Below are 17,707 nucleotides of genomic sequence, written 5' to 3'. Positions count from 1 at the left end.
TAAATCAAGTATTATTGGACATTAATCGACAGAATCTTGTAGCCTGGTACCCAGAGGTCAAGGATTCGCGTGCTAGCGTGTACTACATAGATCCTGGGAATATACTAAATACGGAGTAAGTTCGGACGTACGAGTACTATACGAGAATGTCCATCTATCAATAGAGAAGAATCGTAATGGGTATCTGTTCTTCAATCACTCTCACTCTCACCGTCACTCTCCCCCTCACTCGGCTCCTCCCCCTCGGCTATCGCCTTCTCCCGCCGTCGGCGTGCCCGCTCGCGCTTCTTCTCCAGCAGATCGTTGAGCTTCTTCGCGACGTTGAACACCCCGCTCGTTCCTGTCCCGCAGGCCGCGCACGATGGGTTCTTGCGGTACCGCTGCAGCGCACACGATTCGCAAAAGTAGTGGCCGCACTTGGTCACGATCGGATTCTGATAGGGTTTCTTGCAGATGATGCAAGCAAACGGAATACTCTCAAGCAGTTCATCCTCCTCATCCTCCTCATCATCATCATCATCGTCGTCGTCGTGTCCATTCTTCCCATCCTTTTTGTGCGTCGAGACAATCTTCCCCTTCAACTGCTTGCCCTTGGTGTTGACCTCCCACTCCCGATCAATCTCCCATCCTTGCTTGTACGTCTCGCGAGAATGCAGGTACTTGCACGAATCGCCGTACCCGCAGTACCCCGTTATCTTCCAGTCCTTGCACACATCCGGCGCGTAGTCCATGACCGTCACCGTCCGTACGTTGGTCGCCGCTTTCATCGGACCAAACTGTTTTGTCGGGGCGTTTGGATTCTTCTGGATAAACGATTGATAGTTGGATGTCCCTTTGTACATGCCGTCTGTAGTGGTAGTAGTAGTAGTAGTGGTAGTAGTAGAAGCTCGCGTTGTACCCAAAAGGTTCTGCTCGGAAAGGTCTTCGTCGTACCAGTTGGCCGCCTTGGTCGCATCATTGCTTGACGTTAAGGGTACGGGAGCCACACTGGTCGGCTGGTCGTCGCTGTCGGCGCCCTTCTTCCGAGCCGTCGGGTTGGTCGCCGATGAGGCCGTCACGGCGACGTTCTTGCGTCGTCGCTTGATCCGGCGGCCCTCGTCATCGTCGGACGAGGTGAAGCCAGCAGACTCTGACTCGGACGCGGGTGGGGGGGTGTCTGGTTTCTTGCGGAAATTGGCCTTGGCCTTGGCAGAGCGTTTCTTGAACGTAAACTGGGGGGTGTCTGCCATGGTGATGGTAGAAATTGGGAGTTGGTAGATAGGTAGTAGATACTTGATACTGGAGGTGGGAGGTGATAGTTGATCATTTATTGCCACTGGCACGGTGATTATGTAATATATTACTAACACAACACGTGAATAACCGACAGCTTAGTAATCCGCTTAGTAACCAACGCGTGTTTCTCTAATGCCACAAACGGCGTTCACGAAGCTTTAGGCTTTCTCCGAACCAAGGCCAGGAACAGAGAATCAATATGGATTCAGGTACGGACCATATCGAGGAAACGTCTTGTCACATCCCTTGCCGATAGCTCGCACAGCTCGCACTCCGTATGTAATAATGTCTATGCGCAGATCATCGTTATTGATCCCAGACTGCCATTATGTACTCCGTACTACATCCGCTCAACTGGGCCTAGTGAAACCTCGTTCAGCTCATCGTAAACCATCGCCATTTTGCTCCCTTCTCTTTCCCCCGCCCAACGAGCGACCTCGTCTCGTTGCCCAACTTTGCCCGTCTCTCCCACTCTTCCTTTCTTTCTCGCGGCTCTTTGTCTTTGTCTTTGTCTTTTTTGAATCGAATTACTTTTAATCCCGACCTTTCATTCGTCATTCTTTCTATCTTTTCTTTTCTTTTCCTTTCTTTTCCTTCGTCGATTCCTGTTCTTACGAGTCCAATTCCTTCCTGGTTCCCTGCCCTCACCACCACCTGTCCTCTCGGTTACCGGCATCCAAAGACGTTGCGAGGATCCATACTATACCTCTCCATCTCTCCGTTCGTGCCATTCTTGCGCCTCAGCCCCCTTACCCTGGCTGTGGTGGTGCGATCTGCAGCTGCCAGTGTCTGCACGCACAACGTCCCGTAAGGCCACAAACGCGTCACCAGCTGTCCGTCTACTGTCTACTGTCTACTGTCTACTGTCTTCCTTACCGACCGCCCCCCTCACCACTACTGCTCCTACTCTCTCCCTCTCTCTCTGTCTATCGCCCTCTCCCCCCCCCCCCAAAGTCAACAAACAGCTGGGGGTTCGCTCTCTCGCTCGAAATAATTAACCTGTCCTCCTCTCCCGCCCCTCGACTTTGTTCTGGGCTTGGACGATCTCCCGATCGACCCGCCGCTGTCGCTTGTTTTGTCGCAAGCCGCTTCAGCGCGTCTCGGGCGGGTGTTTGCTACGTTGAACGGTGTTGGTGGTCGCTGGTCGGCTCCAGGATAATATCGAAATAATATTTCTTTCTTTCTTTCTTTTTTTTTTAAAAAAAAAAATCACGAAAATAAAATAACTTACGAATTCAAAAAAAAAAAGAAAGAAGAAAAAAAATATAATCCTGACGCAGATCAACCGACTGATCAAATACTGAGCGCTTCGGACGATGGTTGTGGTTTGAGAAACAGGCAACCAGCTGCGACGTGGCCCAAGCGACGACGACGACGACCACGACGACGACGATACGGAGGAGGTGGAGGAGAGTGTATACTCCAGCAGAACGCCGGGCAGCGATTGTTCACGGGAAGCACGACACCGTCATGACGACCATGGACGATCCGTTCGTCGCCAATCTGGAGGAGCGGGCGCCGACGGCGGCGCCTCGCTCGCCGCACCGGTTCTCGTCCTTTGACACCCAGCTGTTCACTCTCGACTTGTCATCCCCCGCCCAGGCCAAACGGGCTCTCGAGGCCCATCTGGCCGAGACCGAGCGCCGACTGGAAGAGGCGTCGAAGCTGGGTACCGCGCTGATCGAGCAGCAGAGGGAGCTTACCGACAAGCTCAAGGAGGTCGAGCACCAGCAGGATGAAGGACAGGTCGGCCCGGAGCTCCGGCGCAAGCTCATGGATCTGGAACGCGAGTACAATGAGATCGGCCGGGAGACCGCGCGCGCGTTCCTCGCGCCCAAGCGCATGGTGGGCGGCTTCCTCGACGAAGGCAACCCGGGGACTCCCTCCTTCGACCAGAAGGTATCTTTTTGCGCTCTCCCATGCCCACTTGGTATTTATTATAGCCTGTGTGGAATGGTGTACTGATTCTTTTTCTCTCTCTCTCTTCTTTTCTTCGATCTAGTCTCCGCTCAGTCCCGCCTTGTTCACCAGCCAAGCCACCAATTCCCCCAGCAAGGTCAGCGTTCCATCCCGCAAGCAGCGCAACCAACCCTCCAGCCGTGTCCATGACATCGAGTTCGCCACCGAGATTTCCACCTCCCTCCTGGCCCAGGTCCGTCAATTGCAGGCCCTGCTGGCCGAGCGAGAGGAGTCGCTCAAGACCACCAACTTGGAGAAATCACGCTTGGAGCTCGAGGCCGAAGGGTACGCCCAGCGCATCCGCGCGCTGGACGAGAGTGAACAGCGGTACAAGGACGAAAATTGGGGGCTCGAGACTCAGACCCACGAGCTGATGGCCGCCGTCAAAGACGCCACCGATCGCGAGACGCGTATCAACAGTAGCCTAGTCTCCATCACGGCCGAGAAGGGTGCCATCGAGCGCGAGCTCGAGGAACTGAAACAGGTCAACGCCAAGCTTCTCGAGGAGCAGACCGTCACCCAGAAAGCGAACGATGCCGAGATCCACCTGCTGCGCCGCAACCTGACCGCCGGTGATTCGGAGAAGTCTGCCCTCCAGCAGAAACTCCTCGACCTGACCTCGCAGAACCAAGAACTCGCCAAGGCCCTCGCGGTCCAGCTGCGCCAATCCCAGGCCCAGGCGGCCCGCGATCTCTCGCCCGATCTTGACGACGAGATTCCCGATCAAGAGACCCCGGAGAACTCGCCGCCCCCGTCTCCGAACAAGCCGACCCCGCGTCACAACCAGCTCGAGACCGAGACACTGCGCAGCTCGCTCGGTCACGCTCACCGTATGATCCAGAACCTGCGCAGCACCATCCACCGCGAGAAGACAGAGAAGATCGAGCTGAAGCGCATGCTGCAGGAAGCCCGGGACGACATCGAGACCCGCCGCCGCGAGAGCACGGGGGCCGCCCAGTCGACCAACAAGCGCCAGAAGACCAAGCCGGATCCCTTCAAGAAACCGCCCCGCCCTGATCTCCTGGGCGCCGGCCGCAGAGGCCGCACGACGGAGATCGAGGAGATCAACGAGTTCCACGACACTGACTGGGAAGACAACCTCGGCGACATCAGCCCCACCAACACGATCAAGGTCAAGCGTTCCCGCCTCCCTGTAGGCGGCGAGCAGTCGGATAACCCCAGCGACGTCTACCAGACCGCGACCGAGGCCGAGGACGCCTTCGAGACGGCCAACGAACGGGAGACCGCGACGGAAAGCGAGGCCTTCCAGACCGGCATCGAGAGCATGGCAGACGACAGTGACACCGACGAGCTCACGGAGACGGAGGATAATAATAATGACGTTCCACGCACCCCTCGTCAACGAATGCCATCCGGTCTCTCGTTTGCCAAGGCTCGAGACCGCAGCTCTTTCCAGAGTACAGCGTCGACCTCGGCAGACGAAGATGACGATGACGATGCCTTTTTCCCATCGCCCGGTTCTCAGATGTCTCGGCATCGCCTGAGGGTCAAGCGCAGCTTCCCACGCCGCATCCGTCCCTCGGGTGAGGCTCCCATGGCCTCGAACAGCCAACCATCCAGTGCCCGAGACTCGCCTGCCACCAGCTTCATGCAAGAAGAAGATGTGGCCGAGCTGCCCGAGGGACAGAGTCTTTTCGCCGAACTCGCCGAACTCGACGGCGATGACGGCGATGACTTTGGTCCTTCGCAGTCATCTACCCCGCGTCTGCGCGCCGCTCTGGACTCCAGGCGTCCCTCAGAGGCCATGCTTGATGATTTGCCTCCGCCCAGACCCGTCATGGTTGACTCGGGCGTCATGACCGAACCCTGGGTCGCCCCCATGATGGCCCCGGTCACAACATTCTATGCGGACGCAGAAGAAAGGGAGGCGGGACCCGTTGACTCGGTTCCCTCTACCCCCAAGACCGCCGTTACCCAGGAGGAGGAGGAGGAGGAGGAGGAGGAGGAGGAGAAGGAGGAGCAGCCACAGACCCCTCGTGTCCGAAGCACACCCAAGCTGGTCAGCTCTGGGACGCAGTGGACACCGCTTCGCTCACCCCAAGGCGCCAACGAAGATCACTTCTCCAGTGTTCCTACGCCGCCCAAGATGCTCTGGGACGAGCATGCCCCGACAGAGGAACGGGAGCTGTCAACGACGACGCCGGAGGACAATTCGGAACCCCCGTGCTTGCCGCAGTTGGATCTGTCCATCATTACCCAAGAAACCCTCCCGGTGCCACCCACTCGCCCGGATCTCAGCATATCCTACCTTCTTGGCGGTGCAACGGAACCTGTGGAACACCAACTGCCACCACCCGTACTGCCGGAACTCTCAGTGTCGTCCATTCACGCACAAGACACACAGCCCGTGGTACCGCAGCTCCCGGAACCCGAGCCTCTTCGCTTCCCAACGCTGGATCTTTCCTCTGTTCTTCCGCAGTATACGGTGCCTGTCATTGCCAGACTACCGGAACCTGAGCCTGTTGTCTTCCCTCAACTCGCTCTGTCATCCTTGTTCTCACAAGCCACGGCACCTGTGATTGCCAGACTGCCGGAACCTGAGCCTGTTGTCTTCCCTCAAATCTCGCTGTCATCCTTGTACTCACAAGCCACGGCACCTGTGATTGCCAGACTGCCAGAGCCGGAGCCTGTTGTCATCCCTCAACTCGCTCTGTCATCCTTGTTCTCACAGGCTACAGCGCCGGTCTCGATACCTCCACCGCTGGAGCCCCAGCCAGCCCCTCTGCCCCAGCTGGCCTTCTCTTCCGTGTACTCTCAATACACGGAGCCTGTGGCGGCGGAAATCATTAGACTGGAACGCGATCTCCCTGTTCCAATCCCTATCCCCGTTGAAAAAGAGAAGGAATTGCCAGAGCTTGGAGTCTCGTCAATTCAGTCGCAGCACACCGCTCCGGTGGAGGCCAGGCTACCCGAACCGATACCCAGCCCGCCGTTAACCTTGTCCATGATCCCCGCCCAGTTCACTGAGCCGGTGGTCCACCGGCTACCTGAAGCACCTGAGCTATCGGTGTCCAACATCCGCTCTGTCGAGACAAGCCCAGTTCTGCCAGCCTCAGTCCCTGAACCTATCTCGCCCGAGCTGTCAGTATCCAGCATTCGGTCCATTGAGACTAGTCCCGTGGAGCCTGTGTCTATGCCTGAGCCGATCCTACCCGAGCTCTCGGTCTCCAGCATTTCCTCCGTCGAGACCAGTCCCATTCAGGCCATTGTTGTTGTTCCGGAGGTACCTGAGCCGATTGTGCCAGAACTGTCGTTCTCCCACATCCGCTCCGTCGAGACCTCGCCGGTTCAGCCTGTTTCGGCACCCTTGCCTGTATTGGCCCCGGCTTTCATTCCGGCTTCTGAGCAGTGGGCGGTAAGACCTCGTACAGCTGTGCAGGACAAGCATACTGCTGCTGCTGCTGTGCCTATCATAGTTGCTGAAGATAGCGATGCCGAGAACACCACCCGTGATGTCAAGGAAGAAGAAGAAGAAGAAGAAGACACCGATGCTGGCTTGCCACTCGGGGCCATCTCGGGCAACACGACAGCCCGCCATGGACGGCAACCGTCATCTTCCGGGGTGAAACAGCACGCTGACCAGGGCGCGCAGACGATCTTGTCGGCACAACAAATCGACCAGATCTTGATGGATCGCGTCAGCAGCCCGCGTCCCTTGTCTCCACCGGATAGCGACCAGGCCCGCGATCCCAACCCATCTCCGTTTGCCACACCCAAGGCCAAACCACGAGCAGCTGCTGTGCCTCAATTCCAGTCCGCGAGCGTCGCGACTGTCCAGCAGCAGCTCACTCCCAAGCGGCCCAGTAGCGCTGCCAGCCAAGCGTCCAGTTCCTACAATCACCCGCCCCTTCCTGCCGACCATCGCGAGATCATCATGGCTGCCGAGAAGCGATCAATGGAGCAGTATCCACAGGCACAGCCGCCGAGCTTTATGGGTCCCCCCGTCGCACCGGCTTCGGCGTACAGGACGACGAATAATGGTCCTCCTCCACGACCGTTGACCCCCAGCGAGCAGGCAGCAACAGCATCAGCAGCAGCAGCAGTCCCCACGATTGCTTCACAGGGTGCCTCCACTCGAACAACGTCGTCACGGGCAAAGATGCGACGTGAAAGCCAGAGCCAGCTGTCGCGCAAGTCATCCATCTCTTCCTTTGCATCCGAACTGGACGAGCGCTTCAACCCGAGCCTGAACCTGGGACCACATACCAATGGCTACGGGGCGGGAACCGACCCGCGGATGATCCAAGCCATCACGCAAACGATGATTGGCGAGTTCCTGTGGAAGTACACGCGCAAGGTGTCGGGCGACATCTCCAATACCCGGCACCGGCGGTACTTCTGGGTCCATCCGTACACGCGAACCCTGTACTGGAGCGAACAGGACCCGCAGACCGCGGGCAAGACCCAGCTCCGAACCAAGAGCGTGCCCATCGAGGCCGTCCGGGTCGTGGCAGACGACAACCCGTACCCTCCGGGCCTGCATTGCAAGAGCCTGGAGGTGGTCAGTCCCGGTCGGCGGGTGCGGTTCACCGCGACGACAAGCCAGCGCCACGAGACCTGGTTCAACGCCCTGTCGTACCTGCTGCTGCGCAACTCGGAGAATGACGAGGAGGTAGCTGCCGACAACCACATCGACGAGTTCAACCCGGGGTTCCGGTCGAGTTCGCGTAACACGGCGCGCATGTCCTTCTCGTCGTACAACAGCCGGGGCACCCGCACCGTACCCAAACAGCGAGCGGGATCCGCCATGTCGAGCCGAGCACCCGTCACTCCCGGGCGGGTCTCGCCCGCGCTCAGCGCGCCGCAGAACAGCCTGCAAGTGCCGGACTCGGCCTCGTCACGACAAGGGTCGGCGACGCGCATCAGCTCCATCTTCAACAGCACCATTCGCGGGTCGTTTGCCAGCCTCAAGGGGGCGGCGGCCCGGCAGCAGGGCGCGACGGCGACGACGATGATGATGGAGGAGGGGGACAGCGCCTTTGACGAGAATGACAGCGTGGAGGATCTGCGACACACGCCGGGGCGACATCATGACCACGACCCTGACCGGCTCGAGAACGTGCGCGCCTGCTGCGACGGCAGACACGATGTTGGCTCGCTCTCGCGTGTCAGTCGGTATAGTCCCCGGGTGAACCGGATCCAGCATCACCATTAATAAGCCAGCCTTTCTTTGTTTTTTTCAATCCGTTGCATTACTTGCCTGTCCCCCACTCACATTGCGAACACTGCATACTGCATTACCTACCTTATCTATTTGACCTCTTTCCTATGTTTTTGAACAATCCAACCCCGATGTCCGTGTCGCACCCGACACTCCAATCATTCCGGTCCTTTTCTTCTTCTTCTTCTTCTTCTTCTTTTTTTCTTGTCTTGTCCAATTCCTTTGTCTACGGATCTCTTCTGCCAATCACTATTTTTGTACGTGTTTCTTTTCTCTTCGACCTTTTTGTGTGTGTGTGTGTGTGTGTGTGTGTGTGTGTGTGTGTGTAGGATCTCTTGAGCCTTCTGGAATCTGTAATGACAGTCAGATTGTGTAGCCGTACGGTAGAATGCACTGCCTTATAGTATACAGAATGTATCAGACTCTAGCCAGACAACTCCGTATCATAGATTGCCTCAGCATCAGATATGATTGGAGTATCTTCTAATCCATACTAAATACTAGTATCTATGGTAGTCTCTCAAATAGGCTAATCAAACAGTCTCACTCCCGATCAGCTGACAGGCTCTATAAAATCGCTTCCTCTCATCCTTCTTCTCTTCCCCTCTTCATTTCTGTCTGTCTCCCCTAACTGAGTCAATCAACTCACAGCAAGATGGGTCACAACAACCCTACAATCGCCGAATGGATCCGGATCGTGATCATGCCTGGGATGATGCTAAGCTTGGCAATGGCCTGTAAGTTGTTTCAATTGTTCTATGAATCTCTGCCCTATACTAATCAACAGCCTACGTGCGCGTCTGCTTCCGCTTCATCAGGGAGGGACAGATCCTCGCTCCATTCCTGCAGGCCTCGAAAATCCGAGACGAGGCTTTTGGGAAGTTCTGGGTCCAGCTATCAGGTACATACATACATTCATCCTGTTAGAAGTTACATACTAAGTGATCAGCCATGCAACCCAAAATCAACATGGAAGAAGAAAGCAAAGATCCCTCCGAGATGAACTCGTCCGATCTGATCCCGCCGCTCCTCGCCCGGGCATCAGGCGTTGTCCTCGACATCGGTCCAGGGACAGGCACCCAGATGCCCCTGTTATCCAAACAGCACGCACCGGGCATCCGAACCATCTACGGCCCAGAACCATGCCGACATCTCCACGCTGCGCTGCACGAGGCGGTGGCCGAACACGGCCTGACAGAGGTATACACCGTGTTACCCTGCGGCGTGGCTGCTAACGAGTTACTCCCTGCTCTCGCGGGGCAGGGCATCGTGCCGGCCGAGCGTACTCTTGACGAGATCGCTCGCCAAGGCGGCCTCTTCGACACGATCGTGTGTGTGCGGGTTCTCTGCTCCGTGCCGGATCTAGAAGCCACCCTTTCCGATCTGTACGCTCTCCTCCGCCCCGGGGGACAGATTCTCGTCACGGAACATACGGTGAATCCCTGGCGTGGCGGGAAGGGCTCGCTTGTGGCGCGTGCGATGCAGGTCGTCTATACTTTTCTGGGATGGAGTTATTTCATGGGCGACTGTGCGTTGAATAGGGATACGGAGCGCGCGTTGCGTGGCGTGGCGGACAGGGATGGTGGCTGGGATCTCGTCGAGTTGGATGCTTGGTTCGGGAACTCGACTTTGCCGTATATCGCGGGCCGCTTGGTCAAAAGACTTTAATCTTTCATGTCGTATACTTTGATTTCCAGTCACAATGTCATTCAATGTCATGCAATGGTATCCATAGTCATTCATCATTATTCAATGGTATTCAATGGTCTTGATTATGTACAGTCTTAGGTCTTCCCGGAGGCCAGAAATCAAATAGATCCATCGCCTCCGCCGTCCACGGCCCTTGCGGCTTGCAGTGGTCCTGCAGTGTCTCCGGACAGCGCCCCGGCAGGTGTCGACTTGACCCTGTCTCGAGGGCGCTTGGGTCCGAGTGAGACTTGCGGAGGAGGTTCTCTTGGCGCTTAATCGTCGGGTGGAACCGTGGTGCGCTTTCGCTGAGAGAGGGGGCGAGTTTTGTCGATGCTCTGGGGAGTCTTGGCTGCGCTTGAATTGGACCAGTCTGCGGTTGTAGGTGAATCGGTTGAGCTTTTTGAGGTGGCTGAGCTGGTGCTTGAACTGGTCGAGCTGTTCGAGGTCGAGCTACTTGAGTGACCTGAGGTATTTGAGGTGCTTTTGATGCTGGGGTTGGCTGAGGTATTTGAGGTTGAGCTACTTGAATTGGTCGAGGGCTCGAAAGTTGCTCCGGCTTTGGTATGGTAGGAGAAAGTATGGTGTGTTCACTTGTATCTATCATCTCCTCTAGAATGAAAAGAGTCGAGTCAGACGGGTTGAATTCACTGTCATGGTAAGCGGGGATTTCTCGGATCGGTCCAGAAACATACTGACTGGGGATTCTCCTTGTCTGCCTCCGGCTCCGGCTCTGCGGAAGAGGGCACATTGCTCGTAGATTTCGAGGTCGTCTGGCCGGGTAGCAATTCTCGGTACATCAGTTTTCGCCGTGGCTTCTGGCTTGATATGCGGAGTGCATTGATCGGTGCGTCTGGGCTGGCGTTGCTTCTTGGTGGATGGCAGCTAGCAGCTTTCTCGGCGGTGCCCACCTGTAAGTTGTCTTTCGGTTGGGCACTCATTGGAGAATCAACCGGCTGCCTTGATGTGATGGAGGGTAGCTTGGTTGACGGTTGAGCGTTTGTGGCCGCCGATCTTGCAGTCTCTTGTACTGACGCAGTAACGGATGTCAGCTGTGAGGTGGCCCCTACTCTCGCAGCTGGTGCGATGGAAGGCGGCTTGGCTGCTGACCTCGCGGTCTGTGGCATAACATATTGCCCCGAAGTATTAGACGGCGTCTTTGAATACTGGATACTCGAGGTGGTAGTTGGTTTCGTCATGTTTTGCGGACAAATCGACTGCCCTGATGGGGCCGAGGGTGGAGGTTTCGATAGTTGAACACTTGAAGCGGTCGCTGCTCTCGCATTTTGCGACACGAGCGGCGGCCGTGACAATAACCTAGGCTTTTGAGGCACACTTTCCGACTCTTCACAGAGATCGACCACTGGCTGGGGCCGAATAGGCGCATTGGCACTCTTTTCATGGAGTTTTTCCGTGGTGATTTTTTGACGCTTTGAAGCCCGTTCCACATTAGATGTGTCGCTAGACGATGGCTGCTGCTGCTGCTGCTGCTGCTGACGCTGCTGATGACGTTCTTCATATGGTGATTTGGGAACGCATGCTCGTCCCATGGGGGTCTTGCGTATGCCGAGCAAATCGTTCAGGGACCGAGGCGTCTGCGACGAGACCCGCGAGACCTGGGTCAAGGGTTCCTTTGCCACCGGCGAGCCCTGACTCGGTCTCTTCTTCTCCAACAAGCCCGAGAGGTCTGTCTGCGTTCTCTCCATGCATTCCCCCACCTGGATGAGGACGCCCTTGTCCAGCTCGAGCTCATCGCCATCCTGAATCTGCTCGTCTTGTCGCCAGTGGTGGTCTCCGATGAAGTTTCCCGGGGTATCGTACACCATGACCCGTTTGTTAAAGGTGTGGTAGCGAAGGTAGCCGTCGTGCCATCGTTTGGCTTTCCGTCGGACATCGTGAGTGTAGAGGCAGCGGAACTTGATGACCGGGGCGGTGTTCTGGGAAGAGGGCACGTTCAAGCTGGGTGCGCCACGCACGGCTGAGGATGTAGGAATCGACATGGCCGATACCTGCCGTCAATAGGCATTTTGGGTTTTATTTTAGTGCCTGCAGCCTGCGGAGTGGCAGGAGGGATGAAAATGTGTGCACTGCGTACAGTGAGTGAGTGCACTTTACCTCGTCGCGTCGACGCGTGACTTTTGCCTGAGGTAAAAATCTGCCTGAGGCATAAACATAGACTATGTTTATGCCTCAGGCAATAACGTCACGCCTCAGGCACCAGACTATTTTTAGATTTGTGCCTGGATCCCTGCCTCAGGCCTCTATCCAGAGCCTCAGACACTCTGACCGAACAGTACTGTATGGAGTGATCCAACAGATCGTGACAGCCCCAGACTAACTACCAGGAATCCCTAACTCCTAGTCTCCAGTCAGCGTGGCTTAGATTCAATCGCTTGAGGCGAGGCCGCGTCGTGACGTACGAGGCCTTGCCCCAGTAGTTAGTTGTGTACTACATACCCAGAGCCACTCTGTACCAAGTAGACTGACTTCTCAACACAGGAAATCGTCAGTGAATATTGACATCAAATACTCGGCAGCCGAAGGTAATCCTGGTATCCTCCATCAAACGTAAAAGTAAAGCCGGACATGACACCCATCGTCCATGGTACTCCGACATCGTTTCTGTTTGGCGGGGCTGTCAAAGCGCGATCGACTGCGGTCCAGAAAGTCTGAAACACGCAGGGATTCTTCCTTCTGGCCTGGCATCACCACTTCCCCCCCCCCGTTTCGCCTCCGACTCGCCTGTTTTCGTGACCTCCTGGGGCGTTGGGTAGGCTTTGTTTTTTGTACCACCCAGGGTAGTCTTTGTCTGTTTGTTTTGCCATTGTCTGTCCCCTCTGCTGTTGCTGGGGTTGTTTGGCTTTCACCCCCTTCTTCTGCGTCCAAAGAAAGAGGCCGATCGGTCGGTCTCAGGCCCTCACGATGCAGTCAATGCAGCGGCAATTCGGCCGCTTCATGAAGCGTTCCGCCGATGACAGCCAGGTCTCGGTTTTGCTCAAGGACTTTGACGATGCCGACAAGCTGTTGGCCAAGGTGCGTGTCCAAACCGATTGTCAAAAGGAGAACGAACAGAGGGGAAGGGAAGGAATTGTTCTGCCTGGTGGATGATTTGGCTGACGCTCTCGAGTCTCTAGATCATTGACTCCACCAAAGCCTGGCGCGATGCCTGGTCGTCGCTCCTCATGTACCAGGCCCGGATGGCCTCTGAATTCGAAAGCCTCTATGCGCCCATCCTCGGCTCCTCCGACCCCTCGGCGGGCCACAAGGCGGTCCCCACGCCGGAGGCGACGCTGGTGAGATCGAACAGACTCAAGGAGGAATATGAGGACCTCCGCAAGGAGCTGCTGCAGGAGCTGAACGCGGTGGAAGAGCGCATGATCCGGCCAGCGGTCCAGGCCAAGGACTACCTGAGTCCGATCAAGAAGACCATCAAGAAACGCGACGATCGAAAGGTTTGTGATTCTTGATCCTTGCCCGGCGTCATTCAGTATGAGACTGACAACCCGTTTCAGCTCGACTTTGAGCGCTACCAGAGCCGGGTGGATAACTACTCCAAGAAAACCAAGCGATCGGACCGGGACAATGCTGCTCTCAGCAAGGCAGAGAGCGATCTCGCCAGGGCAACGGAGGTATGTCCAAAGAAGAAAAAGAAGAAGAAGGAGAAGAAGAAGTGTAACAGTTCATGCTGACTTCTTTCTAGGAATACAATGGCGCCGACGAACACCTGCGACAGAATCTGCCTCCGCTGATCACCGCCGTCTTCTCCATTCTGCCTCACATACTGGCTGCCCAGGTTGAGATTCAAAACACCATGCTGGCCCACTACTACACCATCCTGCACAACTACTGCGAGCAGGAACAGTTCCCGTCTCCGCCCCCGCCCATGGACCAGGTCATCCGGGAGTGGGAACAGGACTGCCTGCCTGTCCAACACGAGCTGGAGAGCTTCGCCTGTCTGGCCAACGGCAAGACCGTTGGCGGTGGAAGCGGTGCTGCTGCTGCTGCTGTCGACGACAAGGACACCCGCACCCGCAGCCGCAGCCACGGCCGTCCCATCCTGGGCACCCGGCGCTCCAGCAGCAACCACCCACCCCCTCGGACGCACATCCCGGCGTCGTCGCCTTCGTCGGCCTCGATGTTCTCAGCTTCTTCTTCTTCCCTGCCTGCAGCGGCGGCGGCTCGAGGGCGCAGTGTCCCGCCGCCGGCCCCCATCTACGAAACCAAGCCTCGCCTAAGCGACCTACCTGCTGCTCCCCCTCCCCTAGCCTCATCGTCCTCTTCTCTCGCCGTACCCATCAGCAGCGCCCAGGTCTCCCCTTCCTCTCTCGACTCCTACGCAAGCCCCGAACCAACCGCTTCCCTCGCCTTCTCCCCCGCAGCCCCGCGGCCAGATTACTTCAGTCGCGACCGCCAACCCTCCGCAGTCTACCTCTCCTCCCCAAACACTCTAGCCAACGCCGGCATCAGCTCAGCAACAGCTACCATCATCGCCTCGAAGAAGAAACCCCCGCCGCCCCCGCCCCCCCCGCGCACCCCGTCCGCCCAGAACATCCTCTTCGTCACCGCCCTGTACGACTTTGCCGGCCAGGGCGCCGGTGACCTCGTCTTCCGTGAGGGTGACCGCATCCGCGTCCTCGAAAAGACTGACACCACGGATGACTGGTGGGTCGGTGAGCTGCGTGGCGTCAAGGGTAGCTTTCCTGCAAACTACGTCAAATGAAGAATCACTTTCACCCTCAACTCGCAATATTTTATCTTTCCCCCCTCCCCCTTCTATTCATTTTTCTCTTCCCTTGGTCTTCTTCAATCTATAACATAATAATCGTCATAACCCGGAGTAGTATCAAGCATTATCTGGACGTTCATCGATTTGCCTTTTTTTTCTTTTCACCTGCTTCCTCTGTCTGTCTAACTACTCTCCTACGTACCTGGAATATATAATAAACTAGAGTACCTGTGTTTGATTTCTGGCTATTCGTTAACTACACTGTACCAAATGAATGACTAGAAAGAAAAAATAATCCTACGAATAGTTTCTGATGGACACCCTTCCAGCCGGCTATGCTCCAAACCAGCTAGACAAACGCTTCCTGGCTCTCTTCTGACATTCTCCCACCCATCTGACGTCGACGGCTGCTTAGAAATATCTCCACCATCCGCTTGCTCGAGATCGTCGAGGGAAGTTCTTCTAGCTTAGTATAGTCTTGCATCGGGTCGTCCCCGTATTCATCCTGAACTTTCATGTTCTCATTCATTGGCTGTCGGCCGCCCCTGTTCCCCCGGATCGACCGAAACGGAACAGCTTTGACATCCTGTGGACCAGTGGGATACCGCAATGAGGATCGTCGATCCCGCTCGCCCATCTGTTTCCGCATGTCCAACAAGGTCCCTTCGCGCTTGGGAGTCGGGGATTCAGGAATACGCACCACGTTGCTGGAACGCACTTGCATCGGCGAAGGTAGTGCCAGACTGCTGCTGGGGTAACCCATCACTGAAAGAGCACTCGGGCTCCTCCTCAGAGCCATGGATGGAACAATGGTGCGAACACTCGAAGACCGGGTCAGCGGCCGGGAAAAATTATCTGCACCAGCAGCAGCTGCAACCTTTGGTGGCGGTGTGGTGGTGCTCCCTGGGGACCTAGGTGAGGCGGTAGGCTCCTGATGTTCGGTGATGGTGCCTTCAACAGCTGAAAAAGAGAGAGACGGAACAATTTTCTCTGTGTCACCATTGACCTGCGAATCTTCCCTATAATGAGCCCGCACGGGCGTCACCTGTTCAATTCTCGCCATCTGCGAGCTGACCCACTGCTGCCAGTTACCACTTGGCTGGACGGGCTTGGCCGAATACGCCGTGTCAGCTGCCCTCCGTCTAGGGGAGCTGTAGGGCTGTCTCTGGCTTTCAAAGATGGTTGCCATTCCGAGTTCCTCACTCGCCTCCTGATCCGAACCAGTTTCGCCGTTGTTGCTGTTGCTGTTATCAACTGGAGAATGACCACCCGTGGTTCTGGAATATACACTTGCAGAATCCAGCGTAGCGGTGGATCCCATAGCCATGCCGACAAATTCACGTTGCTGCTGAGATTGCTGTTGTTTTGGCGCCTTCGAAAACGATGGGTTGTACGATGATCCCAGCATACCAGGAGCGTGCAAGCTGGCGGTTGCAAACGACCTTATGGATGCGACGGATTCTGAGCTTGGAACACGTCGGACTGTCCTCTTGCTGCGATGGGAGTAGATGGAAGACGCCCGCTCCGGGATGGGTCTGTGTTCTTTTACTGTACCAAACGAGATTTCCCCGTCCTCATTTTCAAGGGCCGCCTGATTAATTCGCTTCATAAGAGCGGAGTAGACTCTCTGGGAATCAACAGAGCCGTTCTGTCGGAAGAGTTCGGGGCGTATATTGAGAGGTGAAGCGTTCAGGTTCCCATGTTCTTCGATGATCGACAGAGAGTTCCGGTCTGCTGGCCTTCGGGATGAGACAACAGTGTTCGCCGCCGTCGAGTCTGCCCAACTGGTCACCCGAGAGGTTGACGTACGTAGGGTTTCAGAGCTGGAAACACTGTGCAGTTCCGGGGTATCGAGAATAACAGTGTTGGTTTGGCCCGGGCTTTGATGGTGCTCCGTCGAAGCTCGATTTCTCCAAGGAGAAGAAGAAGAGGAAGGAGAAGAAGAACCATGGTTTGTTCTAGACAGTCCAAATACACGACGGATGCCGTTCTTGAATGACAGGGAGAAGGAACGAGCTTTACCATGTAGGGTTTTGGAATTGACCTGTTGCTCAAGAGAGGATGGAGTTCCCGTTGGTGCATCGAGTGCCGGGGCGCTTGTGACGCGAAATGTCTTCCGAAAAGGTCTGTATTGATCCCGAGACTGCTTGGCTGTCATCATAGAATGTTCAACCGGTGATGGATCCTGGTGGTCATGGTGGAACTGATTCCGAGCCATCTCGATGGCGAGATCGTGACTCTTTGCATGGCGTATGTTCTGTTCAGGCTGATTAACACCGCCACGAAGAAAAGACATGGACCGTCGGAGGGTTCCATAGGACTTTTTGCGAGACCCGATATAGCCGTTACTATCCGGTGGGAAAGACCCATCCCCTGGCTCTGATGAGTAGCGCTTGGTCGAGAACATGGACTTGGTCTTACGAAGTCGGCGATAAGAGGACGGCTCCTCGGCTAGACGGCCATCGAGACCCTGAAATTCACTGATCGGAGGAAGAGTGGCGGTGTCAGATTGGCAGTAGCTTTCATGACTGCCTCGATATTGGCTCGATGGATGACGAGAGGGATACACGGTATCAGACAGAGAGATCTGGTCTGCCGTCGACGATGCATCCGAGGAGTTGTGGTGAGACCTGCGAGGGACTGCCATATTCCCCGGCCCTCCTAGACGATTGTACGAGCCCCTGGAATTGGAATCCATCGATGAGCGCTCACCGGAGCGCCGCATGGCATACGAAGCGGCGGCCGTGGCCTGGACTTTGGCGAGCTCTGGATCGAAAGCCTCCTGGGGAGTCGAGGAGGAGTGGCGCGACCCTCGGAAGGAGCGCGTGGACTTGGACCTCCGTAGACGGTCATTTGTGAACGTGAACCCCATACTGTAG

General features: G+C 56.2%; 6 protein-coding genes across 6 annotated transcripts; 3 read left to right on the top strand and 3 right to left on the bottom strand.

Annotated features, from left to right (window-relative positions):
• Window positions 1-212: 212 nt before the first annotated feature.
• Window positions 213-1,217, bottom strand: ASPZODRAFT_32595 (hypothetical protein; the record flags this gene model as incomplete). The annotated part of the gene is made up of 1 exon (XM_022728242.1): window positions 213-1,217. A coding segment is annotated over one exon (1,005 nt), but the record flags the coding sequence as incomplete, so codon positions are not given.
• A 1,287-nt stretch (window positions 1,218-2,504) lies between these two features.
• ASPZODRAFT_130204 (hypothetical protein) lies at window positions 2,505-8,639 on the top strand. Its single transcript, XM_022722452.1, has 2 exons — window positions 2,505-3,174; window positions 3,278-8,639. The coding sequence occupies exons 1-2, from the start codon at window positions 2,755-2,757 to the stop codon at window positions 8,408-8,410; spliced, it is 5,553 nt and encodes a 1,850-aa protein (XP_022582756.1). The 5' UTR covers window positions 2,505-2,754; the 3' UTR covers window positions 8,411-8,639.
• An 11-nt stretch (window positions 8,640-8,650) lies between these two features.
• On the top strand, window positions 8,651-10,320 carry ASPZODRAFT_1544245 (hypothetical protein). The gene is made up of 5 exons (XM_022726088.1): window positions 8,651-8,673; window positions 8,793-8,856; window positions 8,916-9,153; window positions 9,204-9,317; window positions 9,366-10,320. Exons 3-5 carry the CDS (start codon window positions 9,072-9,074, stop codon window positions 10,082-10,084), a joined length of 915 nt encoding a protein of 304 aa, XP_022582755.1. The 5' UTR covers window positions 8,651-8,673; window positions 8,793-8,856; window positions 8,916-9,071; the 3' UTR covers window positions 10,085-10,320.
• Window positions 10,176-12,102, bottom strand: ASPZODRAFT_140557 (hypothetical protein; the record flags this gene model as incomplete). The annotated part of the gene is made up of 2 exons (XM_022724676.1): window positions 10,176-10,661; window positions 10,798-12,102. 2 exons carry the CDS (start codon window positions 12,100-12,102, stop codon window positions 10,176-10,178), a joined length of 1,791 nt encoding a protein of 596 aa, XP_022582754.1.
• Window positions 12,103-12,559: 457 nt separating this feature from the next.
• ASPZODRAFT_1543737 (hypothetical protein) lies at window positions 12,560-15,000 on the top strand. The gene is made up of 5 exons (XM_022726080.1): window positions 12,560-13,135; window positions 13,237-13,554; window positions 13,615-13,731; window positions 13,803-14,181; window positions 14,257-15,000. The coding sequence occupies exons 1-5, from the start codon at window positions 13,025-13,027 to the stop codon at window positions 14,820-14,822; spliced, it is 1,491 nt and encodes a 496-aa protein (XP_022582753.1). The 5' UTR covers window positions 12,560-13,024; the 3' UTR covers window positions 14,823-15,000.
• Window positions 15,001-15,177: 177 nt separating this feature from the next.
• Window positions 15,178-17,700, bottom strand: ASPZODRAFT_14390 (hypothetical protein; the record flags this gene model as incomplete). The annotated part of the gene is made up of 1 exon (XM_022724958.1): window positions 15,178-17,700. One exon carries the CDS (start codon window positions 17,698-17,700, stop codon window positions 15,178-15,180), a length of 2,523 nt encoding a protein of 840 aa, XP_022582752.1.
• Window positions 17,701-17,707: the final 7 nt, after the last annotated feature.

The sequence above is a fragment of the Penicilliopsis zonata genome (genome assembly GCF_001890105.1).
Source record: "Penicilliopsis zonata CBS 506.65 unplaced genomic scaffold ASPZOscaffold_4, whole genome shotgun sequence".
In the NCBI taxonomy this organism is placed as follows: Eukaryota; Fungi; Ascomycota; class Eurotiomycetes; order Eurotiales; family Aspergillaceae; genus Penicilliopsis; species Penicilliopsis zonata.
The sequence above is the reverse complement of the archived record's forward strand: the minus strand, read 5'-3'. Positions and strand labels throughout refer to the sequence as shown.